The 26,825-nt window shown below is 37.1% G+C and overlaps 1 protein-coding gene across 6 annotated transcripts in view; it reads right to left on the reverse strand.

Annotated features, from left to right (window-relative positions):
- DYRK1A (dual specificity tyrosine phosphorylation regulated kinase 1A) overlaps positions 1-26,825 on the reverse strand; it is a 154,036-nt gene that overhangs the window by 82,711 nt on the left and 44,500 nt on the right. For 4 of the 6 annotated variants that reach the window (XM_053564827.1, XM_053564828.1, XM_053564831.1 and 1 more), the window contains one exon: positions 16,378-16,463. The exons of 1 other annotated variant lie outside the window; for it this stretch is intronic. In XM_053564827.1, the coding sequence (XP_053420802.1) occupies positions 16,378-16,387 (10 nt within the window). In that variant the 5' untranslated portion in view covers positions 16,388-16,463. Of the gene's footprint in view, positions 1-4,494; positions 5,768-16,377; positions 16,464-26,825 lie in introns of those variants that run through there. One more of the 6 variants, XM_053564833.1, reaches the window with a different exon arrangement.

The following is a 26,825-nucleotide window of genomic DNA, read 5'->3' on the forward strand; positions in this document are numbered from 1 at the left end:
TCCAACTTCAGAACAATCATGATGCTTTTCCCCCTCTATTTTTCATAAGCCTGCTTATAAAAGCTAAAAGGTAAACTATTATTTAAATCTAGATTACAGAAATAAATATTTAAATGTTGGACTGTTCTTTATTCTCTGGATCAACTAATTCAGGTTTGGGGAATAGTGCCTCTTCCTCCTTCTGCTCCCAAAATAAAAAATGTACGTAGAACATTATGAATATTCACTCTTGTATACTGATATGCTTTAGCTCCCTCATTCAGGTACATGAAAATATAAAAGTTGACTAGGTAAGCTTTTATTCAGCTAGAAGTTATCATAATAAGTATGCTTCCAAAACAAAAAGATTATTGTAGTTTAACTTTGGCATTAAAAGGAACCTTTTTTGTACTGTACTTATCAAGGCAATAAAATCGTACAGTAACAATGATGTCTTTCTTTAACCAACTTCATCTATACAAACTGCATTATTTTCTTGTCAATTTCCCTGTCATATGAAAACAAGTGGACATATTTAACAATTGGTCTAGCATTAGAAAAAGGAACATCATGAAAAATCCACTTTCAACAGCCTTGGGTAGGAAGTGTCTCAAAGGGATGAAACAGCCATTCCCAAAGCAGCTGAAACCCATATAACATGGCAAGGCCTTAAGTCCGACCACAGGAAATAATGAGTAAACCACATGAACAGACCAAGGACAGAAGAAACAGTGCTTCTAAACACACAGCCCAAAGGCAGGGAATGAAGTACAGGTGCTGATTTTCAACATAGTGGCAACTCCCATGAGCAAACTGAAATAGCACACTACAGCTGGGTAGCAGGAAATTTTCATTCAGTCCAGAAAGGCCACCTAGTTCTTAATACAGACTATTGTAATTCATTGATAAATAGAGAACCAAGGATAGCCACAATGAAGTAATGCTTGAAAAAAAAACCTTGAAAACTAACAGCAAGGAAAGAAGCCAGTAGCATAGCCAGAAGCTTAGTTCTTTAAGTTGGGGGAAGAGAATGCTTCTAAGAAAATCTTGAATACTAGGTTGAAAATCTTGAATACATATCCTCTGTACTACCCACCAAAAACAGCAGAAAAGATCACAATTAAAATGTTGGATGGAGATATTCCAATAAACTAGAGACTTGACAGTTTTCTACAGATGAAGGCAAGTGGGGTCAGAGCAATAATTTAAGGAATGTCAAAAAGATCTAGAGCTGAAAGCTGAAACCAGGAACCAAAGCAGAAGTGTCAGGTGCCATTCTGGGTGGGAAAGGAAAACTGGAGTAGGAGGAGGACAGAGGTTGGCTTCACTGATCACCCTCAACAGCTCTCGAGAAGCATCTAATGCACACTCAACATACTGAGTCCCAGCCACTCAAATACAGCTGCAGAGCCACTCGCAAGCTGAGGCGAAGGGGATGCTTGTGAGGACACTAAGCCACCTGTCTAAGGACTAAGGCAATAGCACAGGTCCAGATTGCTCAACGGCGCTCCCTGAACCTGGCAATGAAAAGGAGAGAATCTTCCCACACTCTCACTAAACTAAAAAGCCTATCAGTCCACATGCCTCACCCACAAACATCAAATTTGTACACAGTACTCTCATTTGGGAGAGAAGCAGATGATGACAGAAAAGGTCTGGCTCTTGTGTTGAGCAATGGGGATTCACAGGTATTTTATTATAGTTATTTTAACTATTTCAAAAAGCCAAGCATGGAACAAAGGTGACTAGCACCATAAACAAGTACCCTTCATCTGAGAGTAAAAGCAAAAAAAAAAAAAAAACAAACAAAAAAAAACACCTTTCGCAATGAAAGGGAACTACATGTCATATAATTAAGTCATTTTCTAAAATGAGCTACATCTCAATCTTCATTTCTCCTATGGAATAAACTTAGTGACACAGTATTACATCTCTCTCTATGGGTCTTAATGTACTGTGGGATTTTTCCAGCACAGTTTTCTACTTTTAATTTTCAGAATATTTTAAGACAAGAACATATTATTCAATTAAGTTAAAGAAAGCTGTGTGGGTAAACATACCATGTAAAAGTAATTAGTGGGTAAACACTAAGAGGCAGACAGAAATTCAAAAGGCACTCCACCTCTCATTTATCATCTCGGGAGATCAAGAGAAAACATCTAAAACTGATGTTAACCCATCAGTTAAACCAAAAGAGGTTTAAATCAATTTTATAAAATTTTAATAATCAACAAATAACCTCAAAGGAAAAGTAAGAGAAATCATAGGAAAAGCAGCAGCACAGAGAACTACTTTGTTTCATCATCTTCTTCTTCTTCTTTTTTTTTTGTAGAGACAGAGTCTCGCTGTACCACCCTCAGGCAGAGTGCCGTGACGTCACACAGCTCACAGCAACCTCTAACTCTTGGCCTCCTGAGTAGCTGGGACTACAGGCACCCGCCAAAATGCCCGGCTAATTTTTTGTTGCAGTTTGGCCGGGGCTATGTTTGAACCCGCCACCCTCCGCATATGGGGCCAGCACCCTACTCACTGAGCTACAGGCACCGTCCCTCTGACAGGTTAATAATTTTATTTTTTTCAATAAAGCTATAAATATTACTGTATTTAAAGTGATGAACATAACCAAGAGAAGAATTTAAAAATTGACAAAATTAACCCCCAGGAGTGGAAATGAGAAAAAGAAAAACTGATGTTTCATTTTTTTCTACTTCCAGAATAGAATAGATACTATTAATATGTGCATGTAAATCAAGTGCTTGACACTTAAGTACAAGTCTGAATTTAATATCTCAGCTGAGCACAGCCTGAAGAAAAACAGAAACATTGATGTTTCACAAACAACTCAATAACTTTTTTTAACTTTTGTAACTTTACACAAATCAGATCTGGGTTTGTGATAAGGAGATAAATATCTACATCTTGAGATGTCTGCTTTTAAAGCACCTGACTTTGGGCGACACCTGTAGCTCAGTGGGTAGGCACTGAACACACACACCCAGGCTGGTGGGTTCAAACCCGGCCTGGGACAAGTAGGGCAACAATGAGAACTGCAACAAACAAAACAAACAAAAAAAATAGCTGGGTGTTGTGGCAGGTGCCTCCCTGGGAGGTGAAGGCAAGAGAATCACTTAAACTCAAGAGTTTGAAGTTGCTGTGAACTGTGATGCCACAGCACTCTACCCAGGGCGACACAGTGAGACTTTGTCTCAAAAAAAAAAAAAAATAATAAAATAAAGTACTTGACTCTGTGTAGTATATTTTGTGGATGGTTTGTAAAATGAAGTACATTTACCTGTGTTTCACTCTAATATACATATATTAATAATGTACGTCACTACTTTTTTTGTTTTTTTTTTAGAGACAGTTTCACTTTGTCACCCTTGGTAGAGTGCCAGGGCATCACAACTCACAGCAACCTCTAGCTCTTGGGCTTAGGCGATTCTCTTGCCTAAGCCTCCCAAGTAGCTGGGACTACAGGCGCCCGCCACAACGCCCAGCTATTTTTTTGTTGCAGTTTAGCCGGGGCTGGGTTTGAACGCGCCACCCTCGGTATATGGGGCCAGCATCCTACTCACTGAGCCACAGGCACCACCCAATCACTAAATTTTTTTTTTTTTAAAGACTAAAGAAAGGGATACACAAAGTCCAAACTAAAGAGATACTACTAAGTAACCTGGTGTCAACCATCAAAGGAAAAGGGAGAAAAAGCACTTAGTTGTTTTTTTTTTCCATTTGTTCAACAGATAGATTTGAGACCATTATGTTCCAAGCTTTATACTAATGAATAAAACCTAGTCCCTCCATTAAAAAATTAAAGTCCCTGTACTTGAGGACTGACAAGTTGGTGAACTCACCCTAGAAAAACTGCTACATACATTAGAGAAAAATAAAATCTTAAGTTACACTTTTGAAGAGTTGATCTACACCGTCCAAACCCTCATTAATGATGACTTTTCACATCAGGTTTCTTAGTTTCATTTTCCTGTTAAAGAATCTTACTTCTTAAGCTAAGCCAAAATTTATTCAAAACTTTTTGGACAAGGTCAATCTATAATTTTCTAAAGACACAAAAACTCAAATTATTTATTATATTAAATTATTCCAAAAACCAAATTTCATTTCATCTTACTTCAACCTATGATTCAAATCACTCTCAAGAAATACATTCTTCACAACTCATATTTGCTTAAGAACACATGTTCCTTTTGAAAGCAGTGATTTCTCCCATACTTTCTAAAAAAGCTAATGCGGATAAGCTTATCATATCTTATCAAAACCAAAGAGTAAATTATTTATGAAGCCTTCAGGAATCTCTTTAAATAAAGGTTACCATCATCAACAGGTTGTTAATGAGTTTTCTTCAACTGTTCAACAAACAGATTTGAGACTCTATTATGTTCTGAGCTTTACACTAATGAATAAAACCTAGTCCCTCCGTTAAAAAAATTAAAGTCCCTGTAATTTGAGAACTGACAGTTAAGTTTGCAAACTTGTCCTAGAAAAAGTGCTGCATACCTCATTGCTGAATATCACCACGGTCACTTTCGAAGTCCTCCCCTTGGGAAACTATGCACCAACTCCAGTGCCTACTCCACCCTTCAAAGCAATTTTGGAACTCTTCTTCTGGAATGGCCAAAGTTGTCATTTTGTTACCCTTGATGTCCTGAATGTCATCAAAATGTCTTCCTTTCAATATTTCCTTTATCTTCAAGTAAAGATAAAAGTCATTGGGGCCCAGATGTGGTGAGTAGGGAAGGTGGTCCAACACAGTTATTTGTTTACTGGCTAAAAACTCCCTCACAGACAGTGCTGTGTGAGCTGGTGCACTGTTGTGATACCAGAACCGTGAGTTGTTGGCCAAGATTTTCCTGTTTCTCTGTTGATGTTGGTCTGCTATGCTTCTCACAGTAAGCTGAAAAATCAATGAATTTTTGCAATGTTTTTCATCAGTTCTGCTCATTACCCTGACCTCTCTTCATCAGTGACGCCTTTTCTCCCCCCAGAAAAACATTTCATTCATTTGTACACTGTTGTTTTTTTCATCATTATCCCCATAACCTTGGAATAATGTATCCCTGATAGTGAAATGAGAAATTTATGAATGTTTGTTCATTGCTCTAATTCAAGCTCCAACAGTCTCATAAAGGCATACAAATACATCCAACAATAAAAATACCACCAGCAAAAACACCCCCACACATCAATAGGAACACCACTGTGAGCCACTAATATACCAAAGTCATGAATGCTTACCAAGCTGTGTGTATAGTGCTGCCGTGTAAACACATGGTGACAAGTTCGCAAACTTAATTGTCACACTTCCTAAAATAATGCTATGAACAAAATTAGAAGACAAACACAAACTAGAAAATACATGAGCAATAAGTAACAAAGCACAACAGTTATGACCACAGAGTCACAGGCCTGGGTTTGTCTCCTAGTTCCATGCTTACCAGATGTTCGACCTGGGGCAGGCTGCCTAACCTCCTGCTGTGTCAATTATGAGAGTTATCATAAAGAATAAATGAGTTAGGCTCAGTGCCAGTAGCACAGTGATTATGATGCCAGCCATATACACTGAGGCTGGGGGGGGTCCAAACCTGGCCCGGACCAGCTAAAAACAATGACAACTGCAACAAAATATAGTTGGCACCTGTAGTCCCAGCTACTTGGGAGGCTGAGGCAAGAGAATCACTTAAGCCCAGGATTTTGAGGTTGCTGTGAGCTGTGACGTCACAGCACTCTACTGAGGACAACATAACAAGACTCTGTCTCAAAAATAAATAAATGAATTAAGATAATTCTTAGCATATAGTAAGAGTTAAATGAGAAACTCATAAATTTAATAATCAAAAAGTATATTAAAAGGAAACAACAATGAGCATTTGGGTAACAAACCGAATAAAATACACTCAATCCCACTAATACCCAAATAAGTGTAAATTAAAATACTGAATTATTGCAAACATTTTTTAAACACCTAGGATTCTAGGGTGTAAAAAATTTCGATTTGTAGCTGGTAAAAGCATAAATTACACTTCAAAAAGATATTTGAGGGCGGCATGCATAGCTCAGTGGGTAGGGCGCCAGCCACATACACCGAAGCTGGCAGGTTCAAACCCAGCCCAGGCCAGCTAAAGCAACAATGACAGCTGCAACTATAACAAAAATAAATAAATAAAAATTAAAAAAGAATAAAAAGATATTTGAGTCTGAGCATGGTAGCTCATAGCTGTATTCCAGCACTCTGGGAGGCTGAGGTGGGAGGACCACTTAAGGCCAGGAGTTCAAGACCAGCCTGGCAACATAATCCATCTGCACAAAAAATAAGAAAAATTAGCTGTGGTGGCATGCTTGTAGTCTCAACTCCTCAGGAGGCTGAGGTGGGATAATTGCTTGAGCCCAAGAGTTTGAGGTTATAGTAAGCTACAACTACCCACTGTATTTCAGCTTGGGTAACAGAGTAGAAGCTTGTCTCTTTAAAAAAACAAACAAACAGGGGCGGCACCTGTGGCTCAAAGGAGTAGGGCACCAGCCCCATATGCCAGAGGTGGTGGGTTCAAACCCAGCCCCTGCCAAAAACAGCAAAAAAAAAAAAGCAACAAATAAACTGAAAATGTGTATCAATAATCTTTAAAATGTATATATCCTTTAGTTTAACATTCCAACGCCTAGGACTTAGACCTAAGGCAATAAATCAAAGATAAACACAAAGACTGACATAATAATGTTCACTTACACATTGTTTATAAACTAATTAGCAAAAAATGGGGAAAAAGTTAAAGAACTGATTTGTAGAATACTAATTAGTCATTTAAAATGCTATAAAAGAATATTCACAATGGAGAAATGTTTCAATTTAAAACAGACTAAACAATAAGGAAAATATCCCAATTTTGTTTCATAAATACATTTGAAGGTGCCACATGTATATAAAGTAACAGGCGATACATACACCAATTACAATGATACTCTCTAAATGTTAGAATTATTGATTTTTATCTCCTTTATAAAAGTTCTATCTGAAATTCAAGTATTTTTAATTTAAAAAGTCTAAACTTTTAGACAGTGGGGCAGTGCCTATGGCTCAGTGAGTAGGGCGCCGGCCCCATATGCCGAGGGTGGCGGGTTCAAACCCGGCCCGGCCAAACTGCAACAAAAAAATAGCTGGGAGTTGTGGCAGGCGCCTGTAGTCCCAGCTACTTGGGAGGCTGAGGCAGGAGAATCGCCTAGGCCCAGGAGTTGGAGGTTGCTGTGAGCTGTGTGATGCAACGGCACTCTACTGAGGACGATAAAGTGAGACTCTGTCTCTACAAAATAAATAAATAAATAAATAAATAAATAAATAAATAAATAAATAAATAAAAAGTCTAAGCTGGATTGTCATAGCAAAAGCTGCACAACTGTATGAATTCAATGAAAACTCAAAAACTTAAACTTACTTGCAATATGCATGAATTTTATGATGTGTAAATTATGATTCAAGCAAGTTTTACATACACACACAACTTATTAAAAAGATAAGAGATAAGGGGCGCCTGTGGCTCAGTGGGTAGGGCACGGGCCCCATATACAGAGGGCAGTGGGCTCAAACCCAGCCCCGGCCAAACTGCAACAAAAAAATAGCCAGGCATTGCGTCAGGCGCCTGTAGTCCCAGCTACTTGGGAGGCTGAGGCAAGAGAATCGCCTAAGCCCAGGAGTTGGAGGCTGCTGTGAGCTGTGTGACACCATGGCACTCTACCGTGGATGATAAAGTGAGACTCTGTCTCTACAAATAATAATAATAATAATAATAATAAAAAAGAGGTAAAAAAAAAAAAAAAGTCCTTGCTCGCCGGGCATGGTGACTCACGCCCGTAGTCCCAGTGCTGTGGGAGGCTGAGGCAGGTGGATTTCCTGAGCTCAGAGGTTCAAGACCAGTATGGGCAGGAGTGAGCCAGAGTGAAACCCCGTCTCTACCAAAAAAAAAAAAAAAAAAAGTCCTTGTCCTCAAAGAAAAACTACGAATGTGTTTTCTTATGGGGTACAGGGCAAACTTAAGTATTTCAGATATCTTCCAACAATAAATTTGGGTAACTCCAACAAAATGTTTTTATATGCAAATAAAAATGGATGCCACAGGATCATTTCAAGTGCATGAGTGTAAAAAACAAAATATTAACTTTTCAGCTAACTTGGTTCCAGAACCCTTCATCCTCAACACATATTTTACCCCATCAATCCTGTTCCTGTAAATCCTTTCTGAGTAAATCTAAAATCCAAATCAAAGGCCACATAGTATCAGATAAGTAGAAAAAAATCAACATAGTTACAATGTCTACCAAATAAAACAGTCACCCACTGCTAGGCATATACCCAGATGATCATAAATCATTTTACAACAAAGACATTTGCAACAGAATATTTATTGCAGCCCAATTCATAATAGCCAAGACATGGAAACAGCCCAAATGTCCATTGACCCATGAATGGATTAACAAATTATGGTCTGTGTACACCATGGAATACTATGCAGCCATAAAAAAGATAAAGACTTCACATCTTTTATGTTTACCTGGATGGAGCTGGAACATAGTCTTCTTAGTAAAGTATCTTAAGAATGGCAAAAAAAGTATCCAATGTACTCAATACTACTATGAAATCAATATATAACCACGTACACACTCATACAAATGGCAAAACATAACTTTAGTCCAGAAAGTAGAAGGGAAGAGAAGGGAGAGGTGGGGGGATATGGGAGGTAGGAGGGTATTTTGGAGGACTTCACCTAACGTGCATGATGCAATGGTACATTTCAAAACTATTAAGAAATGAGTATAATTGTGATGGATGTGTTACTTAGTTCAATGTAAACATTTCACATCATATATCGAAGCAGTACCCTGAACCCCATAAATGCATCAATGTACAAAGTTATGATTTAATAAAAAATAAACAAATAAGTCACTCAAAACAAATATTATGTACATGAGATATGAATCTGAACTTGAATGTTAAGTCTGATAATACAGGAAGAACAAAATTTAGAACATTAACGTGTAATTTCAGAAAATATATACCTGTTTCTCAAATAAATGGAAAACTTAAGAAAATGCACGTTCAAAACTTGCATAAATACTATAGTAACAATTGAGAAAGATAAAATAATAAAATATTAATGGAGTACATCTACTAGGCATGTGCTATGTACTGTGTTACATATGTTATGAAGCATCGTTACTATTACTCTGATTATTCTCCACGTGAAGAAACTGAGACTTAGAGCTTTACGTTTTTGTTCTCAGGGTTACCCTTATATTACCGTCTTTTTACCAAATCCTATTCTCTCCTCTTTTCTCTCCTTTTTTCATTATATGCCTAAGTGTGAAGGAGTATGATCTACTGATTCCTCTATTTGGGGGAACACTGACATTTAGTAACTTTTAGTAACTTTCTTCCCACTCCCTTTCCCTCAGGCATTTGATTTGAAGAAAATTCCTGGCTAGGCGTAGGGGCTTGCACCTGTAATCCCAGCACTTGGGAGGCTGAGGAGGATGGATTGCCTGAGCTCACGAGTTCGAGGCCAGGCTGAGCAAGAGCGAGACCTCATCTCTAAGAACAGCCAGGCATTGTGGCAGGCACCTGTAGTGCGAGCTACTCAGGAGACTGAAGCAAGAAAAGCCCAAGAGTTTCAGGTTGCTGTGAGCCGTGACACCACTGCATTCTACGGAGGGCAACAAAGCGAAACTGTCCTCTCCCCCCACCCCCAAAAAAAGAAAGAAAGAAATTCCTTTGACTCCTAGTTAATAACTACAAAGCAATCAGTAACGTGATTCATTTTTTTTTTTGTTACTTATTATACTCTGTCTTCATTGCAGAGAATACAGCTATTACATACTATACTCATCCATAACCATCACTTCACTTAAGTTCCACAAGCATACAGTCAATGAGCCCCTGGTATCAGTGTCCTTTTGGTTGCCCACGTTTATTTTTCTTCTTGTATCTTGAAACTTCTTTGCCTGTCTTTAATAACTGTCACTTTCTCTGAAGTGCTTCTTAATCTGTTTTTTCTTCACTTCTCTTTGTTCAAAATTATTTTCTGTTGTTCTATTTCTCTGAAGAAATTTTCTTTTCTTTTCTTTTTTTTTTTTAATGATCATGTTTAGGCTTGAGCGAGAGCAAGGCTTCATTTTTTAAAGGATTTTTAAAAATTTCTCTTGCCCAGGACAGCACTATTTGAAGTTTTCTTTATTCAGATTTATGTTGCTCTTTCACATCTGTGTCATTTTCTAAATTTTGCTAGGTTTGTTTTGAAACATTAAGTTACAGTTTCATCGGTTTCCTTAGACTTTTTTTCTGGCATGCATTCATTGTCTGCAGTACTATTATTTTGCTCCTTACTCCTCCTTCATCATTTATAAAAACTCTGGGGAATTTCACTATGATCCTTTTCTGTGCTCATTTTTATGTAAAATAAAAAAATGTGGGGAAACTAGAGTAGGTTTTTAGACTTCTATAAGAGTTTTCTTCTGTTTTTATGAATGATACCAAAATGCAGACTCATGCATAAAATCTCCTATACTTTTTATCTTCTACTTTCATCTGACTTTTTTTTCCTTTGCCCCCATTGTTTCCATCCTGTTTAATGTGGATCCTATAACCAACAATGTCTCCTTCGTGTAGGGCTTTGGCTGGTTATTTTTGAGAATTCATAGAGATTAGCTAGCTCTAACTCCTTCAAAACTGTGTTCTCAAAACCGTCTTTTTAGCTTCAGATCCTATTCTCAAACTGGCCTGCCACACTTTCTATACTCTTTGTTGGCTATCCTGAGGTTCTCCTATTCTCAGGACCATGATACCCTGCTGTTACCTTCTGCACAAATGCTGATACAAGACACAAGTCTTACAATCATCAGTCTTACAATTTGTGCCCCACCCCCACCCCAACACACACACACAGGTATTTGGTTCTGCAGGGATACTGTTCACCTAGGCTTATAGATGCTGTCTGAGAGTTTTTGATCGTACCAACCTTGTTTCTCTGTTTAGAGAAAACTGGGAAATTTAAAAAACTAGGCCCCATTGTATCCTAGAAAACAGACATTCTTTCAGAAATACACTTAAAAAGTATCCCTAAAATCTAAGCTAATGACTATAAATGTATCTGCTTCTCTATCTGGATCTTGAATAAATGCACTATAGTCTAAAAGCCATACTTTATAATGTGGCTACCTTCAGCTCTCCCATTACCTTTTCTTTAAGTATCAAACGTTCTCTTCTATGTATGTAATACACAAACATAATGTAACCATTGTTAATTGCTTCCATTTAGAATTTAGAAACTTCAATGACCAAACTATGAAATAGTAAAGACATAGAAAATGAGCAACTTTTAAAACTATATTAATGAATTTATTAAAACAACCATTAAGATATTAATTTTAGGCATTGCAGAACGGCAAAAATTCTTCTTTTTTTCAAGTATTTGTTGAGCCCTTCCTACATCCCAGAAATCCTGCTAAATAAATACGGGGTATATAAAGGGGATAACCATAACCCCATTGACTTTCAGGAACTATCAGGCTAGCTGAGACACAAAGGCTGTAAACATGTTCAAATGCAATAAAAACATTAAACAAAAACCATTTTCTAGAAAAAAATAATCCTAGGATAATATTCACCAAACTAGGAGGAAAGGGGCATTGCCTGTCACTTCTTACTTTATGCATTTCTGAAATACTTAAAACTTTTTCCTCCATTTGAGTATATACTACCACTTTTATATTATTCAGAATAAGAGCTTTAACTATAATACTCAATGTTGACAAGAATATATTAAAAGAGAAATTCCTTTAACACTGCTGAATAGAAACTAGTACATCCACGTATTACCAAATACTTTTCTGAAAAGTTGTATCAGGACCCTTAATATTTTTCAAATCCCATGACCCAAGAGTTACACTCCCAGGAATCAATTATAAGAAAATAATTTAACATACAGCCAAACATTTATGCACAGAAACAACTTAATGTCCAAGAATAAGAGATACCCAATTTAACTAGGAAATGAGTATACAATGAAAGGCTTAAATAACAATACTTTTAAACAAATGTCTGAAGTAATTAATCCTCAAAAACAGTTATAGTTCTGAATGTTCTAGGTATGTGCCAAGTTGAAAGTGATAGATCACTTCCATAAGTTTCTGATGACATAGGAAAATGTTTAAAATATAATGGTAGTCATTATGATTATAAAACAAATTTTACCCAAGCACACTATGGCTAGCTATGCAGAATGATCTCAATTAATTAAAAATGACAAGGAAAAAAAACAGAAGGGCATGTACCATGTTGTAGCAGAGAGTCTAAGTCTGGGTATGTTTCCTCGCACCTATCTATATTTTACAAATTCCCAGATTTTTTTTTGAAAGTTTTTTTTTTTTTTTTAATTGTTGGGGATTCATTGAGGGTACAATAAGCCAGGTTACACTGATTGCAATTGTTAGGCAAAGTCCCCCTTGCAATCATGTCTTGCCCCCCATAAAGTGTGACACACACCAAGGCCCCACCCCCCGTCCCTCTTTCTGCTTTTCCTTCCCCCCTCCCCCCGCATAACCTTAATTGTCCTCATATCAAAATTGAGTACATAGGATTCATGCTTCTCCATTCTTGTGATGCTTTACTAAGAATAATGTCTTCCACTTCCATCCAGGTTAATACGAAGGATGTAAAGTCTCCATTTAATTCCCAGATTTTTTAAATAGAAAAATCTGACAGCAAAAGTAAATCCACTGGATTTATAACTTAGGGAGGGGAATGCACAGAATCAGTAAGAGCAAAATCAAACTGCTCTGGCTGAGACATGAGAGCTAGAGAAGGCCAAACACACACAGAGAAAGACCAGATACACATGACCACATGAAGAACAATTCCATGGGGAGGCAACCTGGCAACAAGCACCAAAATATTAAAATTTATACAACATTTGATTCTCCCCTGCATATGACTGGATTAAAGAAAATGGGCGAGGTTTTTTGTAATTTACAGATCTGATTTCTAATTGTTCAGTAATAAATATGCCCCTGTCGGTGAACACTGGAATCTCATGTTCCGTTATGAATGTACATTTCTATGATCACTGTAAGTATCAAATTTTACCCTAAAAAAATTTGTATTTTAAAATGAGTTAGAGAACCTGAAATTAAAAACTCTGCCACAATGGTTTTAAGCACTGAAATTGATATATATGTAAATTATGACAAAAACAAACAAATCAGAACTTTTAAAAAATAAGTTTCTATGGTTATTTATCGTCAAAAAACTATACTTCCATATGCTCTATAACGATCCGCTTATTAAAATGACTAGCATACTACTATTGTTAAAAAAATTTTAGTTGTTAAAAGCTCATTTTAGCTGAGCATTGTGGCTCATACCTGTAATCCTAGCACTGTGGGAGGCTGAGGTGGGTGGATTGCTTGAGCTCAAGAGTGCCAGTCGAGACCACCCTGAGCAAGGGTGAGACCCTCATCTCTACTAAAAATAGAAAAAACTAGCAGGGCAGGGTGGTGGGCTCCTGTAGTCCCAGCTACTCAGAGGCTGAAGTAAGAGGATCACTTAAACCTAGGATTTGAGGTTTCTTTGAGTTACAATGACACCATGGCCCCCTTCCCCCAGACAGAGCGACAGAGTGACACTCAAAACAAAAAAACAAAGAAAAAACCCTCATTTTAATAAAACAAAGAACGGTATCGACTGCTATATCCAGATTTTCCCAAATAATGTTTCATTAGATATTAATGGATGTCAATTGAAAATAAAAAGGTGATGAGATTCCCTTAATCAAATAAATTGAAGAAATGCTGGCTTAAGCAGGTTCCCTGACTGCCTTTCTGTTAATGTTCGCTCTGAGGCAGTGCTTTTTCTAAACCCAATCTCAGAAGGGATTTTTCATCTTGAATAAACTGAATTTGGTTACTCAACTGATTTAAGGGGGTAAATATTGGCTCCTAGGTTTCCCAAAGGATGGCCTTTTTGGGTAGAGTGGTCTGACTCATCACTCAGAGGAGCAAATGAGGGGAAGTGAGCACATGCAGAAGGGACACTTAACATCAACACACAGGTGTCCGCTGAAGATACTACTATGAATGCTATTACCCAGAGAGTACTTCTCTATTTTAATCTATATGCCTTGAATTCAATAGTTAAGTCTTTAAAAATTATCACAAACCTCCACTGTATCACTTATTAGCTTACACATCCACCCCTCCTCCAATTTGTTCCTTGACTCCTAAACACGGGAGTAGAGCACCTATTCTAGTACCTTATGCAAAGCAAATGCTAGCCAAATGTTTGTCCACAAATAATTTTTATTCCAAAAATCAAAAGAAAATCCAAATATACCCCATTCATGGTCTACCTACATTTTTCAAATATGGAAAAAGACCCTCAAACAAGTAGAACAACATCCATATATACTCATGTACTACAGAAACATGAAAATTGGCTTTGGCTTGGTGTTCACTAAAAATCTATTCTTTTCTATTACTCCCCAGGTTTACTGCAGTATTATCGGGAAATAAAAATTAGATATATTTAAGGTATACAACATGATTTGTGATACACATATCCTATGTGAAATGATTACCATAATGAAGCCAATAACATATCACCTCACAGTTGCCATAAACATCTATTACTAAGTTTTCACTTTGAGAGGCCAACCAGCCAGGGCCTGCTTCAATGTCCTCTGCAGTCTCCCCAAACCAGTGCCTCCATAACAGAATGGGTCGAGGAGTGAATGACCATCACATCCAACCATCATAACACAATCAGCACCATGAACAATGCCTGGAGGAAAAAAACAAGGCCTGGGGAAAGTGGAAGAGTTGCTTACAAATGTGCACAAGCATTCTAAAAATAACTATCAGTGAAACACTGATGAGTTTTTATGTGTTAAAATTCTATCTGTTGAAATACAATGTGCGCATAGTAATACAACAGCAAACTACTGCATTAATTAATGGTGATTATAAAAGCTGTTAATTTTATGTTCAAAAACAATTATTAACTTTCAAATTGTTAAAAAGGGAAATACATCAACAGCTAATATACATATTAAAAGCTAGATTGTCTTTCTTGGGTTATTTTTTCCTTCATAAGCCAATAAATGTAGATAATTTTTAAAGAATATAAAGCCAAATAAGAAACTCTTTTTGATTATTAATTAATCTGTAGGATTTGTTTTCTAGCAAGCATTCATAAAATTATCTAGATAACGTTTGTACAAGCACATTTCTTTACACAAAACGGTATATCTGAAACAGTATATTTTTAATTGCCACTCTAAAGTAAAAAAAAAAGATAATTTCCTTTAGAAAATGAAGGTCGCCAAAAATAAAAAACAATCACAAAACTATACCAATAATGTAATCAGATAGCCATCCAAGATTTATATAGGGTGTCCAAAAAGTTTGAGTGCAATTTACAATGTAAAACTACTTTAAATTGCACATGAACTTAAAGGACACCCTGTGTAACGACGACTTCTCCAGTTAACAATCACATTTTAAAACATTAGTGTATATAGTCAAATAAGACTATCTCTGACAAGAGTAGCATAAATCACTTGGTTCAACAAAATGCTTCACAATTTGCCTGAATTAGAACATACAAGTTTAAAAGTTAGTAACACTTTACCCATTACTATATACTACATTTCCAAGAGACTGAACACGGCTAGATATGGAATAGCCTCTAGTTTTCCATGTACGCATAAGATCATCTCAATTAATTAAAAAGAATTTAAAACTGTTCTTTCAAAAATACTCCACACTGCTTCTCCCATATAAATACAGATGACAAAAGGATGAAAAGGAAAGAGAGGGGAGAAAAAAGGGGGCTGGCTGGTATATGGGGGGCGGGGGGGGAGGAACAAGAAAAGACAAAATCTCAGACCATATTGTTTAAGGAATCATACGTACGGATGTAATATCCTTAATTTAATTATCAGAGTCACATTAAAGATATCCTATTAGCATCTACTCCCATAAAAGATCGGCTATATTCTAATAGGAGCCTAAGGGAGGCATGCCTTCATCCATAAACGTGTCTTTTATTTATCTTATTAACACAAGTATTTCTCTTCCCACCAAAGTACTGGCCAACTCTTGAAAAGCTCAAGTACTAGCAATTACTACACTGTACTTACATTACCACTACAAATCACTGATTATCAAATTCAGTTCCAAAGTCAAGCTTAATAAATATCTCAACTATCTTTGTATTTACTAATCTAAAATTCCCCCCACTACTTACTATTTATCAGAATAGTGGCCCCACTCAAAATATACGATCAGTTCCCCCACATTCTCTTAGACAGCCATACTTTTACTGTATTTCAAAACTTGAGTCACCTGTATGCATCGTCTTCTTTCAAGTCTCATATCATCCTGATGGGGTGGGGGAAGGGAGGGAAGAGTCCAGCGGCAAAACTATAACACTGTGTGAAGAAAAACAGATTATGATAAGAGATAATGATGCAAGACAATTACCCCTAATTGAGGAATATCTAATGTAACTATAAACCCCAAAACATACATGTAACATCACTTCAAATTTGCAAAATTAGTTTTCTAACATTTATGCTTACTTGAAAATAATTTTCCTTAGTCTTCATTAATCAAAATCGATATATAAACAAAATGTATTCAGTTGTATGGGAAAAGAAAGGCTTTTAAATGTGCCTACTGGCCATTGAAAATTTCAGGTTATTTCTAGGTATCAATATAAAGTACATCTAAATATTCCACTATTCCACTGTATATAATTAATCTGGAAAAAAAAAACTTGCAACCTTCATCAATTCAAAAATCAACATGATGTGTGAATTCACTTTTCATTGATTTACCATCAAGGCAGTTAATGAAGTCTGCTTATAGGAAACAGAACCTGTCAATCAATCGATGTTATTATAAAAATAAGTTCAGAGACACTTCTTACAGCTGCTCCCCTAAGTCTACAAGCTCTCTTTCGTTCTCCAGTTTCTCTCACTTTATTACCATTCTTCTTCTGCAGTACTTCCTACTATTGCTTCCACTGGTGTTTCATGACTGACCCAGCAAGGTCCTCAATGACTTATGAGAAAGTGAAAGTAACCTTAGTGAGAACACATGGTAATAAAAGAGACAAAAACAATTGTAGGTTAAAACATAGCTTATGGGTCAAAAAATGTATTTTTTAATTCATTCTGTGGAATCCAATGAATAATCCAAATGAAACAATGCTTATGTAGTAGTTCCAAAACAAAACTACTGACCCCAAAGGATATAACTGGTCAAGGGCAGTAGGGACCCTGCAGAAGAAATACACTCACCCAAATCTAGACCCTCTAGATCAGTGGTTCTCAACCTTCCCAATGCTGCGACCCTTCAATACAGTTCCTCATGTTGTGGCGACTCCCAAACCATAAAATTATTTTCGTTACTATTTCATAACTGTAATTTTGCTACTGTTATGAATTGTAGTGTAAATATCTTATATGCAGGATGTATTTAGGTGATCCCTGTAAAAGGGTTGTTCAACCCCAAAGGGGTCGCAACCCACAGGTTGAGAACCGCTTCTAGAGAAATTCTGTAACTATGTTGTTTTATTTTTGCTAGGGCACTCTCTGAATTCCTGGCGTCTATGATTCCCTAAACTTTATATTATGGCGTCCCAATCACCTGCTTAATCCTTTCCTCTTAAGTAGTTCTATATTCCTAAATTACAACCCAAAGCTCCTTCTGCCTCAGTGTATTTCATTTTAACTAGGAGATATGAAGAAATCAGCCAGACTAGAATAATACACATTATTATTTGCAATTTCCAAACAGAATGCTAGTTAACCCAAATAAACTACTTAGAATTCTGAGTAATGATGCAAAATTACAAAACAACCACCCGCTCCAGTAGTCTGAAGTAAAACATTTTTAGGCAAGTGGGTCAAAATATAGATGTTCATCTATATATACTGCTCAAAATATTTCTGGCTTTTCATTTTGATTTCTCCTTCTACATTTGAACTCCCAGGTTCAATAAAGGCTCCAAATCTATACTCCAAATAGCAACAGTAGACACTTCACTAAAAGAGAACTTCGGGGACAGGGATTTAAATGTGTAAGTTATTTTTAAATTAGGAATTGCCTGTGTCTGAAATCATTACCTATGTTCCAGATTCCATTTCTGAATTTCCAATTCACATGCTGCTTTGGTATCAACTAAAACCCTAGACAGAGAACCAATTGGTACCTAATTTGGAGGGTACATAGAGAGATGGATAGATGGAACTAAATTAAAGTACTCTATCAGGATAGTTCCATTTGTAATAATAATAATAATAATAATTGAATATTAAGAGTAAGTTATTTGCATTCAAAAAACTGACCTTTAATTCTGGCATGAACTATAGGGAAAGAAAATATAAATTCAATAAATTCAATCTCTATCTACGAACTATGTAATTGAATTCTTGAGGCTCTCAACTTTCAACTTATTCTTTACCTCTAAAATGTTACAATGTACTTAGACCATGCCAACTTATATACACTGAAATTATTATATAGGATGTTACCAATATAAACACTCTTTGTAAGAAAACAGAATCGAATGAGATTAGTATACATTTAATTTTATTAAATTATTAGAAATTAGCAGATTTCATTACTATTTCAAATACCTAAAGGTAAAAAAATACAACAAAATTTTCTGACACCTCTTTGAAACATCATCCATTAATCAATTCTCATTTAAAAAGCAGTCTTGCCATGGTGGTTTATGCCTATCATCCAGGCTACGATTCTAGCGCTCTGGGAGGCCGAGGAGGGAGGATTGCGTTCAGGAGTTCAAGGCTTGCCTGAGCAAGAAGGAAACCCTGTCACTACTAAAAACAGAAAAACCAGGCAGGTGTCGTGATGGGTGCCTGCAGTCCCGGCTATTAGGGAGGCTGAGGCAGGAGGATCACTTGACACCAAGAGTTTGAGGTTGCAGCACACTATAAGATGCCAGTGACTCTCAGGGCAACTCTGTAGAGAGTGAGACTCTGCCAAGAAAGAAAAAGAAGAAAAGAAGGGAAGGAAGAAAGGGAGAGAGAAAGAAAAAGAAAAGATGGAAGGGGGAGGGAGGAGAGAGGAAAGGAGAAAGAGAGGAGAGGGGTTAGAGACGAAAGAGGAGAGAGAAAAAAGAAAAGCAGCCTCAGGAAAGGGTAAAGTATCTCCGTGAGTTGTAAAATTTGCTGCTAATAGCAGCTAAAAACCATCATATATGTACTAAGTAATGATCAACTCCAGAAATACTGGCTTTGGATTACTTTAATAAAGAGTCTAGTAATGTTCTATAAAGCTTTCCTTTAGAATAGTCACTTTTCTCTTGCCTCAGACTCCCGAGTAGCTGGGACTACAGGCGCCCGCCACAACGCCTGGCTATTTTTTGTTGCAGTTTGACCGTGGCCGAGTTCGAACCGGTCACCCTCGGTATACGGGGCCGGAATCCTACCACTGAGCAACAGGCACTGCCCTAGAATAGTCACTTTTCAAAAGAAAATAGTTTGTATCAGGTCGGAATTTTATGATAAGTACATTAATTCCAGACACTAAATGTGCTTTGCAGATAGAACTATAGACACAATTTTCTTCCTTAAGAACCTTAAAATTCTAAAAAGTTGTATTTTAAATTGTTTTGAGAAAAATATATAGCAAATTTCTCACCTTTCCCCCCACAAATGAAGTCATTCACAAACTAAGGTAAAATTAAATGCTAACAAAAAATATCTATCTTCATAACAGGAACCTGTCATATGTTTTAACTCACATTTTGCCAAAGGCTAATAGAATGGTCTATGAACAATCCAGGAACTGAGTTTAAGGGGTTTTTTGAAGCTAAACTTACAAACCATTCTTTAGTTGTCTGAAAAGTCCCTGCATAAAATTAACCTACAGCTTATCTTCAGGGATAGCAGGCTGTTAATCACATGTTAATCACAAGGTATGTTGAGGTACATATTGGACTTAGCCTCTTTGTGTCTGTGTTTAACTAAGGCAGTGTGGGGAAGGGGCTGATCAAGACATCTAATAAAAGCACTGGGCTCAGTGCACACAGCTCAGTGGTTAGGGTGTCGGCCACATACACTGGGGCTGGCAGGTTCAAACTCAGGCCAGGCCTGCTAAAAACAATGACAACTGCAACAACAACAACAACAAAATAGTTGGGCGCTGTGGTGGATGCCTGTAGTCCCAGCTACTTGGGAGGCTGAAGCAAAAGAATCGCTTAAGCTCAAGAGTTTGAGGTTGCTGTGAGCTGTGATGCCAGAGCACTCTACTGAGGGCAACACAGTAAATAGTGAGACTCTGTCTCAAAAAAAAAAGCACTGAAGTACTGAGATTAAAAAAAAAAAAAAAAAAACTAATCCAGAAAGATTCAGGGTAGTAGTCTGTGATTGAAATGAATATATTAGCATGATATACCATGTCCAGATTAATTCAGGAGCTAACAAACTAAGTGGCAGATGCAATATTTTCCACGTGACAGTGTTTTACAATGATTCAAAGTAAAAATTATATCTAATTGGGCGGCGCCTGTGGCTCAGTCGGTAAGGTGCCGGCCCCATATACCGAGGGTGGCGGGTTCAAACCCGGCCCCGGCCAAACTGCAACCAAAAAATAGCCGGGCATTGTGGCGGGCGCCTGTAGTCCCAGCTGCTCAGGAGGCTGAGGCAAGAAAATCACTTAAGCCCAGGAGTTGGAGGTTGCTGTGAGCTGGGTGAGGCCATGGCACTCTACCGAGGGCCATAAAGTGAGACTCTGTCTCTACAAAAAAAAAAAAAAATTATATCTAATTTCATTAGATATAATTTCTATTATATCTAATAACTAAAGCAGTAGCACTGAAAAAAATCAGTACAACACAAAGGAGTTTTGAAAGTACTGGTTAAGTACTGTTTTACTTAAGCTGACAAAAACAACATAATTGTATTTGTTTATTTATTTGAGACAAAGTGTCACTATGTCACCCTTGGCAGAGTGCCATGGCGCCACAGCTCACAGCAACCTCAACCTCTTGAATTTAAACGATGATCTTGCCTTAGCCTCCTACAGACGCCTGACACAACACCCGGCTATTTTGTTGTTGTTGTTGTTGTTGTCATTATTGTTTGGCAGGCCCAGTCTGGGTTCAAACCTGCCAGCTCCAGTGTATGTGGCTGGCACCTTAGCCGCTGAGCTATAGGTGCTGAGCCTTCTTTAATTTTATATTATATATATACTTTTGCATATTTGACAACTTTAAAAAATTGATCCGCATGAAAAGATAAAATATAACGCATGATATGATTAAAAGGACAATTTAGTTCAGAAGATGCCAACTAAAAATAAGCAGCAGACTCGACACCCATAGCTCAGTGGGTAGGGCACCCGCCACATACACCAAGGCAGGTAGGTTCAAACCCTGCCCGGGCGCGCTAACCAACAATGACAACTACAACAGAAAACAGCCAGATGTTGTGGCAGGCGCCTGTAGTCCCAGCTACTTTGGCAGGCTGAGGTGAAAGAATCACTTAAGCCCAAGAGTTTGAGGTTGCTGTGAGCGGTGATGCTAAGTTACTCTACAGAGAGCAACATAGTGACACTGTGTCTCAAAAAAAAAAGTAATCTAAAGACAGAAGGGAAGAAAAAAAAAAGATCCAAAATTTGATTCCCCTCATTAAAATTACAGTGATTTTCTACAACTTATACATAACCAACGTTCCTTATAATTTTTTACTTGCTTACATTAATGGATTAAAGAAGTGGAAGAGGAAAATAAAGCTTCTTTTTCCATATGCTAATTTTAGAAATAAATTTTCTGGAATTATAATAGCCAAAGGAATAACACGGGAAACAGTGAAATGTCATGGTTTTGGTATCGAATACATTAAGGAAAAACATCTTTCTAATTCCCAAAAATATGATTAAGTGGTATTGCAGAGAAAAAGCAACTATACTAACTAGGAGTTTCAAGTGAAAGTCTAAAAATCAAGTATATTTACCATTCTCCTCACAAACCCTAGGCAAGTCACAGTCTATAAAGACAGGGGGGAAGACACAAGACTTTAGAATGTGTTATCACCCTAAAATTATTGAACTATAAGGAAAAGAACATTTACCATGCACCAATCACACAGCTGAGACACTATACATGTTGACACATTTCACCTCCTAACAGCCCTGCAAGTTAAGTAGTGTTATTTCTACTTCATCAAAGGGGAAAGCAAGGGTCAGAGAGATGAACTGGCATAGGGTCACGGTCTGTGAACTGTTACTGACAAAGTTCACCATACCAAGATCTCTGTCATTAAAGATCACTGAAATGGGCTGTGAGAAAATTATAAATATGCAAGAATTCAGATCTGTTGTCTAAGTCTGATTTTTTTAAAAAAGGATAAAAAATAAACAAAAAAAAATCTAAAAGTCTAATCCTAGTACTTTGGGAGGCTGAGACCAGTGGATTGCTTGAGCTCAGGAGTTCAAGACCAGCCTGAGCAACAGCAAAACTGTCTCTAAAACTAGCTGGGAGTTGTGGTGGGTGCCTGTAGTCCCAGCTACTTGGGAGACTGAAGTAAGAGGATCACTTGAGCCCAAAAGTTTGAGGTAGCTGTGAGCTATGATGCCGTAGCACTCTACCAAGGGCAATAAAGTAAGACTCTTTCTTAAAAACAAACAAACAAAAAAACCCACACAACAACTCTAAATAAAAGTTAAATAAAATTCCACCCCCAAAGGTAAGTTTAGTGGTGAAATCCTTCCTCTTTTTTTAACATTTTATCTTTACATTAATAATTTATACTCGCCCCAGGGATGCAAGGCTGGTTTAACATACGCAAGTCCATAAACATTATCCACCATATTAACAGAGGCAAAAATAAAGATCATATGATCCTCTCAATAGATGCAGAAAAAGCATTTGATAAAATCCAGCATCCTTTTCTAATTAGAACACTGAAGAGTATAGGCATAGGTGGCACATTTCTAAAACTGACTGAAGCTATCTATGACAAAACCACAGCCAATATTTTAATGAATGGAGTAAAACTGAAAGCTTTTCCTCTTAGAACCGGAACCAGACAAGGTTGTCCTCTGTCACCTTTACTATTCAACATAGTGCTGGAAGTTCTAGCCAATACAATTAGGCAAGACAAGGAAATAAAGGGAATCCAAATGGGAGCAGAGGAGGTCAAACTCTCCCTCTTTGCTGATGACATGATCTTATACTTGGGGGAAAGACTCCCTATTCAATAAATGGTGTTGGGAGAACTGGATGTCTACATGTAAAAGACTGAAACTGGACCCACACCTTTCCCCACTCACAAAAATTGATTCAAGATGGATAAAGGACTTAAATTTAAGGCATGAAACAATAAAAATCCTCCAAGAAAGCATAGGAAAAACACTGGAAGATATTGGCCTGGGGAAAGACTTCATGAAGAAGACTGCCATGGCAATTGCAACAACAACAAAAATAAACAAATGGGACTTCATTAAACTGAAAAGCTTCTGTACAGCTAAGGAGACAATAACCAAAGCAAAGAGACAACCTACACAATGGGAAAGAATATTTGCATATTTTCAATCAGACAAAAGCTTGATAACTAGGATCTATAGAGAACTCAAATTAATCCACATGAAAAAAGCCAACAATCCCATGTATCAATGGGCAAGAGACATGAATAGAACTTTCTCTAAAGATGACAGACGAATGGCTAACAAACACATGAAGAAATGTTCATCATCTCTATATATTAGAGAAATGCAAATCAAAACAACCCTGAGATATCATCTAACCCCAGTGAGAATGGCCCACATCACAAAATCTCAAAACTGCAGATGCTGGCGTGGATGTGGAGAGAAGGGAACACTTTTACACTGCTGGTGGGACTGCAAACTAGTACAACCTTTCTGGAAGGAAGTATGGAGAAACCTCAAAGCACTCAAGCTAGACCTCCCATTTGATCCTGCAATCCCATTACTGGGCATCTACCCAGAAGGAAAGAAATCCTTTTATCATAAGGACACTTGTACTAGACTGTTTATTGCAGCTCAATTTACAATCGCCAAAATGTGGAAACAGCCTAAATGCCCACCAACCCAGGAACGGATTAACAAGCTGTGGTATATGTATACCATGGAATACTATTCAGCCATTAAAAAAAATGGAGACTTTACATCCTTCGTATTAACCTGGATGGACGTGGAAGACATTATTCTTAGTAAAGCATCACAAGAATGGAGAAGCATGAATCCTATGTACTCAATTTTGATATGAGGACAATTAATGACAATTAAGGGTATGGGGGGAGAAGCAGAAAGAGGGATGGAGGGAGGGGCGTGTGGCCTTGGTGTGTGTCACACTTTATGGGGGCAAGACATGATTGCAAGAGGGACTTTACCTAACAATTGCAATCAGTGTAACCTGGCTTATTGTACCCTCAATGAATCCCCAACAATAAAAAATAAATAATAATAATAATTTATACTCGCATCATTATTTTAGTAAGTGTATAGTACTCTACTACAATGATTTAAATGTGTTTTAAGCAAACATTTAATGGGAATATATGGCTGTGTCCAATTTTTTTACTATAGGGAATTTTCAAACTTGGAGCCTGCTTCTTTCCTTCTGCTACTAGAAATTAAGAGAAAAGTGATATTAACAAAATACCAAGAGCTATCACATCTCCTCCATTTAATGTGCTTGCTTACTGATATTATTTTATGTCCCCTATAAATGTGCTCAAACTTTCTATTATTCTATTCAATTCTAGATCATAAGAGGAATTTAAAAGTGACTGTCTAATAACCTGTAGGTGTCTAGTACTTAGCTAGACATAAGTTACTGTTATGTTTCCCTTTTTAACTTGAACATCTAGGGTAATCTCATTTATTTAAGCATTCCCCCAAACAAAGCAGTACCTATCAGACAGAAGACATTTAGGAAGAATATTTTGAATTAGTAGCCTGCAAGCCCTTTTCGTAACTACTTTCTAACAAATGCGCTGTATAAATAAAACTGGCTTCTTCTCTTTTCTGATAGCACTGACTTTTCTAAGTAGGATGTTTGACAGTATAACATACATACACACAATTTTAAACATTAAGTGTTATCTATAATTATAAGTCTACATATAATTTTTTATCTGTACTTTTATACACATAATTGTATGAACTACTGCTTTTATCCCCGCATTTAATAAAGGCAGAAAAGTAACAAGACCCAGAAATAATCAAAAATACACTATCACAGCTTACATTTTCTTCCAAACAAGTCTATTACTAAAAGTAGTAAAAATAGGTATGGCTTTACATATTTTCCCTGCTGTACTTTTACAGAACTTACAGGGAAACGCTACCTCAGTAAAATTTCTTAAAATTCATTTGTGTTCTTAAATTTCAGTTACCTTCCAAATAACTCAGGTCTCTGACTTTTGCCCCACCTAACATGTGTCACCTTAGGTTCTATCCCTGGCCTCTCCATTCATTTTTCTATACGTCTTTCCTTCCAGAAGAAATATTTTCAGAAGTTTACTTGGCAATGGTAATTCTGAACTCTTCTCTGTCCTAACTTTTCACTCTAAATGCAGCCCTATAAGCTGCTGGATGTGGATGGCTGGCTGCACAGGGCCACGTTCCTGCCTCCACTCACTATGCCCAAAACATATCCTTCTCATCTTCCTGCACAACTCACTGCCTGGCCTAACCTCCCATCTCTTTCCCCACACCACCATTCTTGCAATAACTTCATTAGAACCTGCTAACTTTTTTATCTACTCTAAATGGTCTCACTAAATCCTATCAGTTTTCAAAATGCCCCGTGCCTTTCCATTTTCTCCCTGTTTATTTTAGTCACTCTGGTTTAATTCACAGGAGGTACTGCAAATGCCTCCTAGAATTAAGCATCTCCTAGACCTGATGGTGTGTCCGAAACATTGGGGGTGAGGAGGATCTCCTGAACTGGATCACAGACTCTGCTTTCTAAGATTCTGATTCAGGAAGGCTAGACATGGACCCAAGAATCTGTATTTAACAAAAAAAAAAAAAAGAAGAAGAAGAACTACTTCCAGATGATTCCTGAAAACAGCCGATTTGGGAACTACCATGCTTAAAGGCACTTTACCCTTTACCTATTTCATCCTTCATATAGCTGCTAAGTACACACCTTCTGAAACATGCAACTTTCAACGGAGATTTAACTCTTCTCTCACTTAAAACAATTCCATCAAATCTACCCCCTTCCATAAAATTCATCTAAGCCCCTTTCTGCACCAATGCTTAAGTCATTTCCCCTGCGTCTGCCCCTTCTTGTCTACCCACTGCAATTCACCCTCGTTTAATGTTACTCCAGCCTGTCCTCTGAATTTACATTTAATTATCTACCATTGTATTTTGTTAATTATTTATGTTATATGCTCACTCCAGTGATAGCTACCACTTTGTAAGAAGTGATACTAGGTCTTGTATTTCTATTATACTAAAGTATATGTTCAATAAGCAGATTGGTATAGTGGAATAACAAAGATAATATTATGTAGAAAAAGTGGTTTATAAAGTAGTATGCAGATACCATATAGCTGTATATATATTTTTCAAAAAGAGAGAAAACTAGTTATGTGCAGGAAAAAAACTAGGTTATAAATAAAATGTAAATAGTAGTTATTCACTACTATTTACTAGGAGAGAGGAACTTGAAGAAACTGTCATTCTTGTTTTTTGTATTTTCTAAAATGAATGTGTATTGTGATTTGGTGATTATATGAAAATCTTAGATTTCTAAACGTTAAAACTTTTATCCTAGAATTTTC

Source organism: Nycticebus coucang, chromosome 16 (assembly GCF_027406575.1).
Source record: "Nycticebus coucang isolate mNycCou1 chromosome 16, mNycCou1.pri, whole genome shotgun sequence".
Classification (NCBI taxonomy): domain Eukaryota; kingdom Metazoa; phylum Chordata; class Mammalia; order Primates; family Lorisidae; genus Nycticebus; species Nycticebus coucang.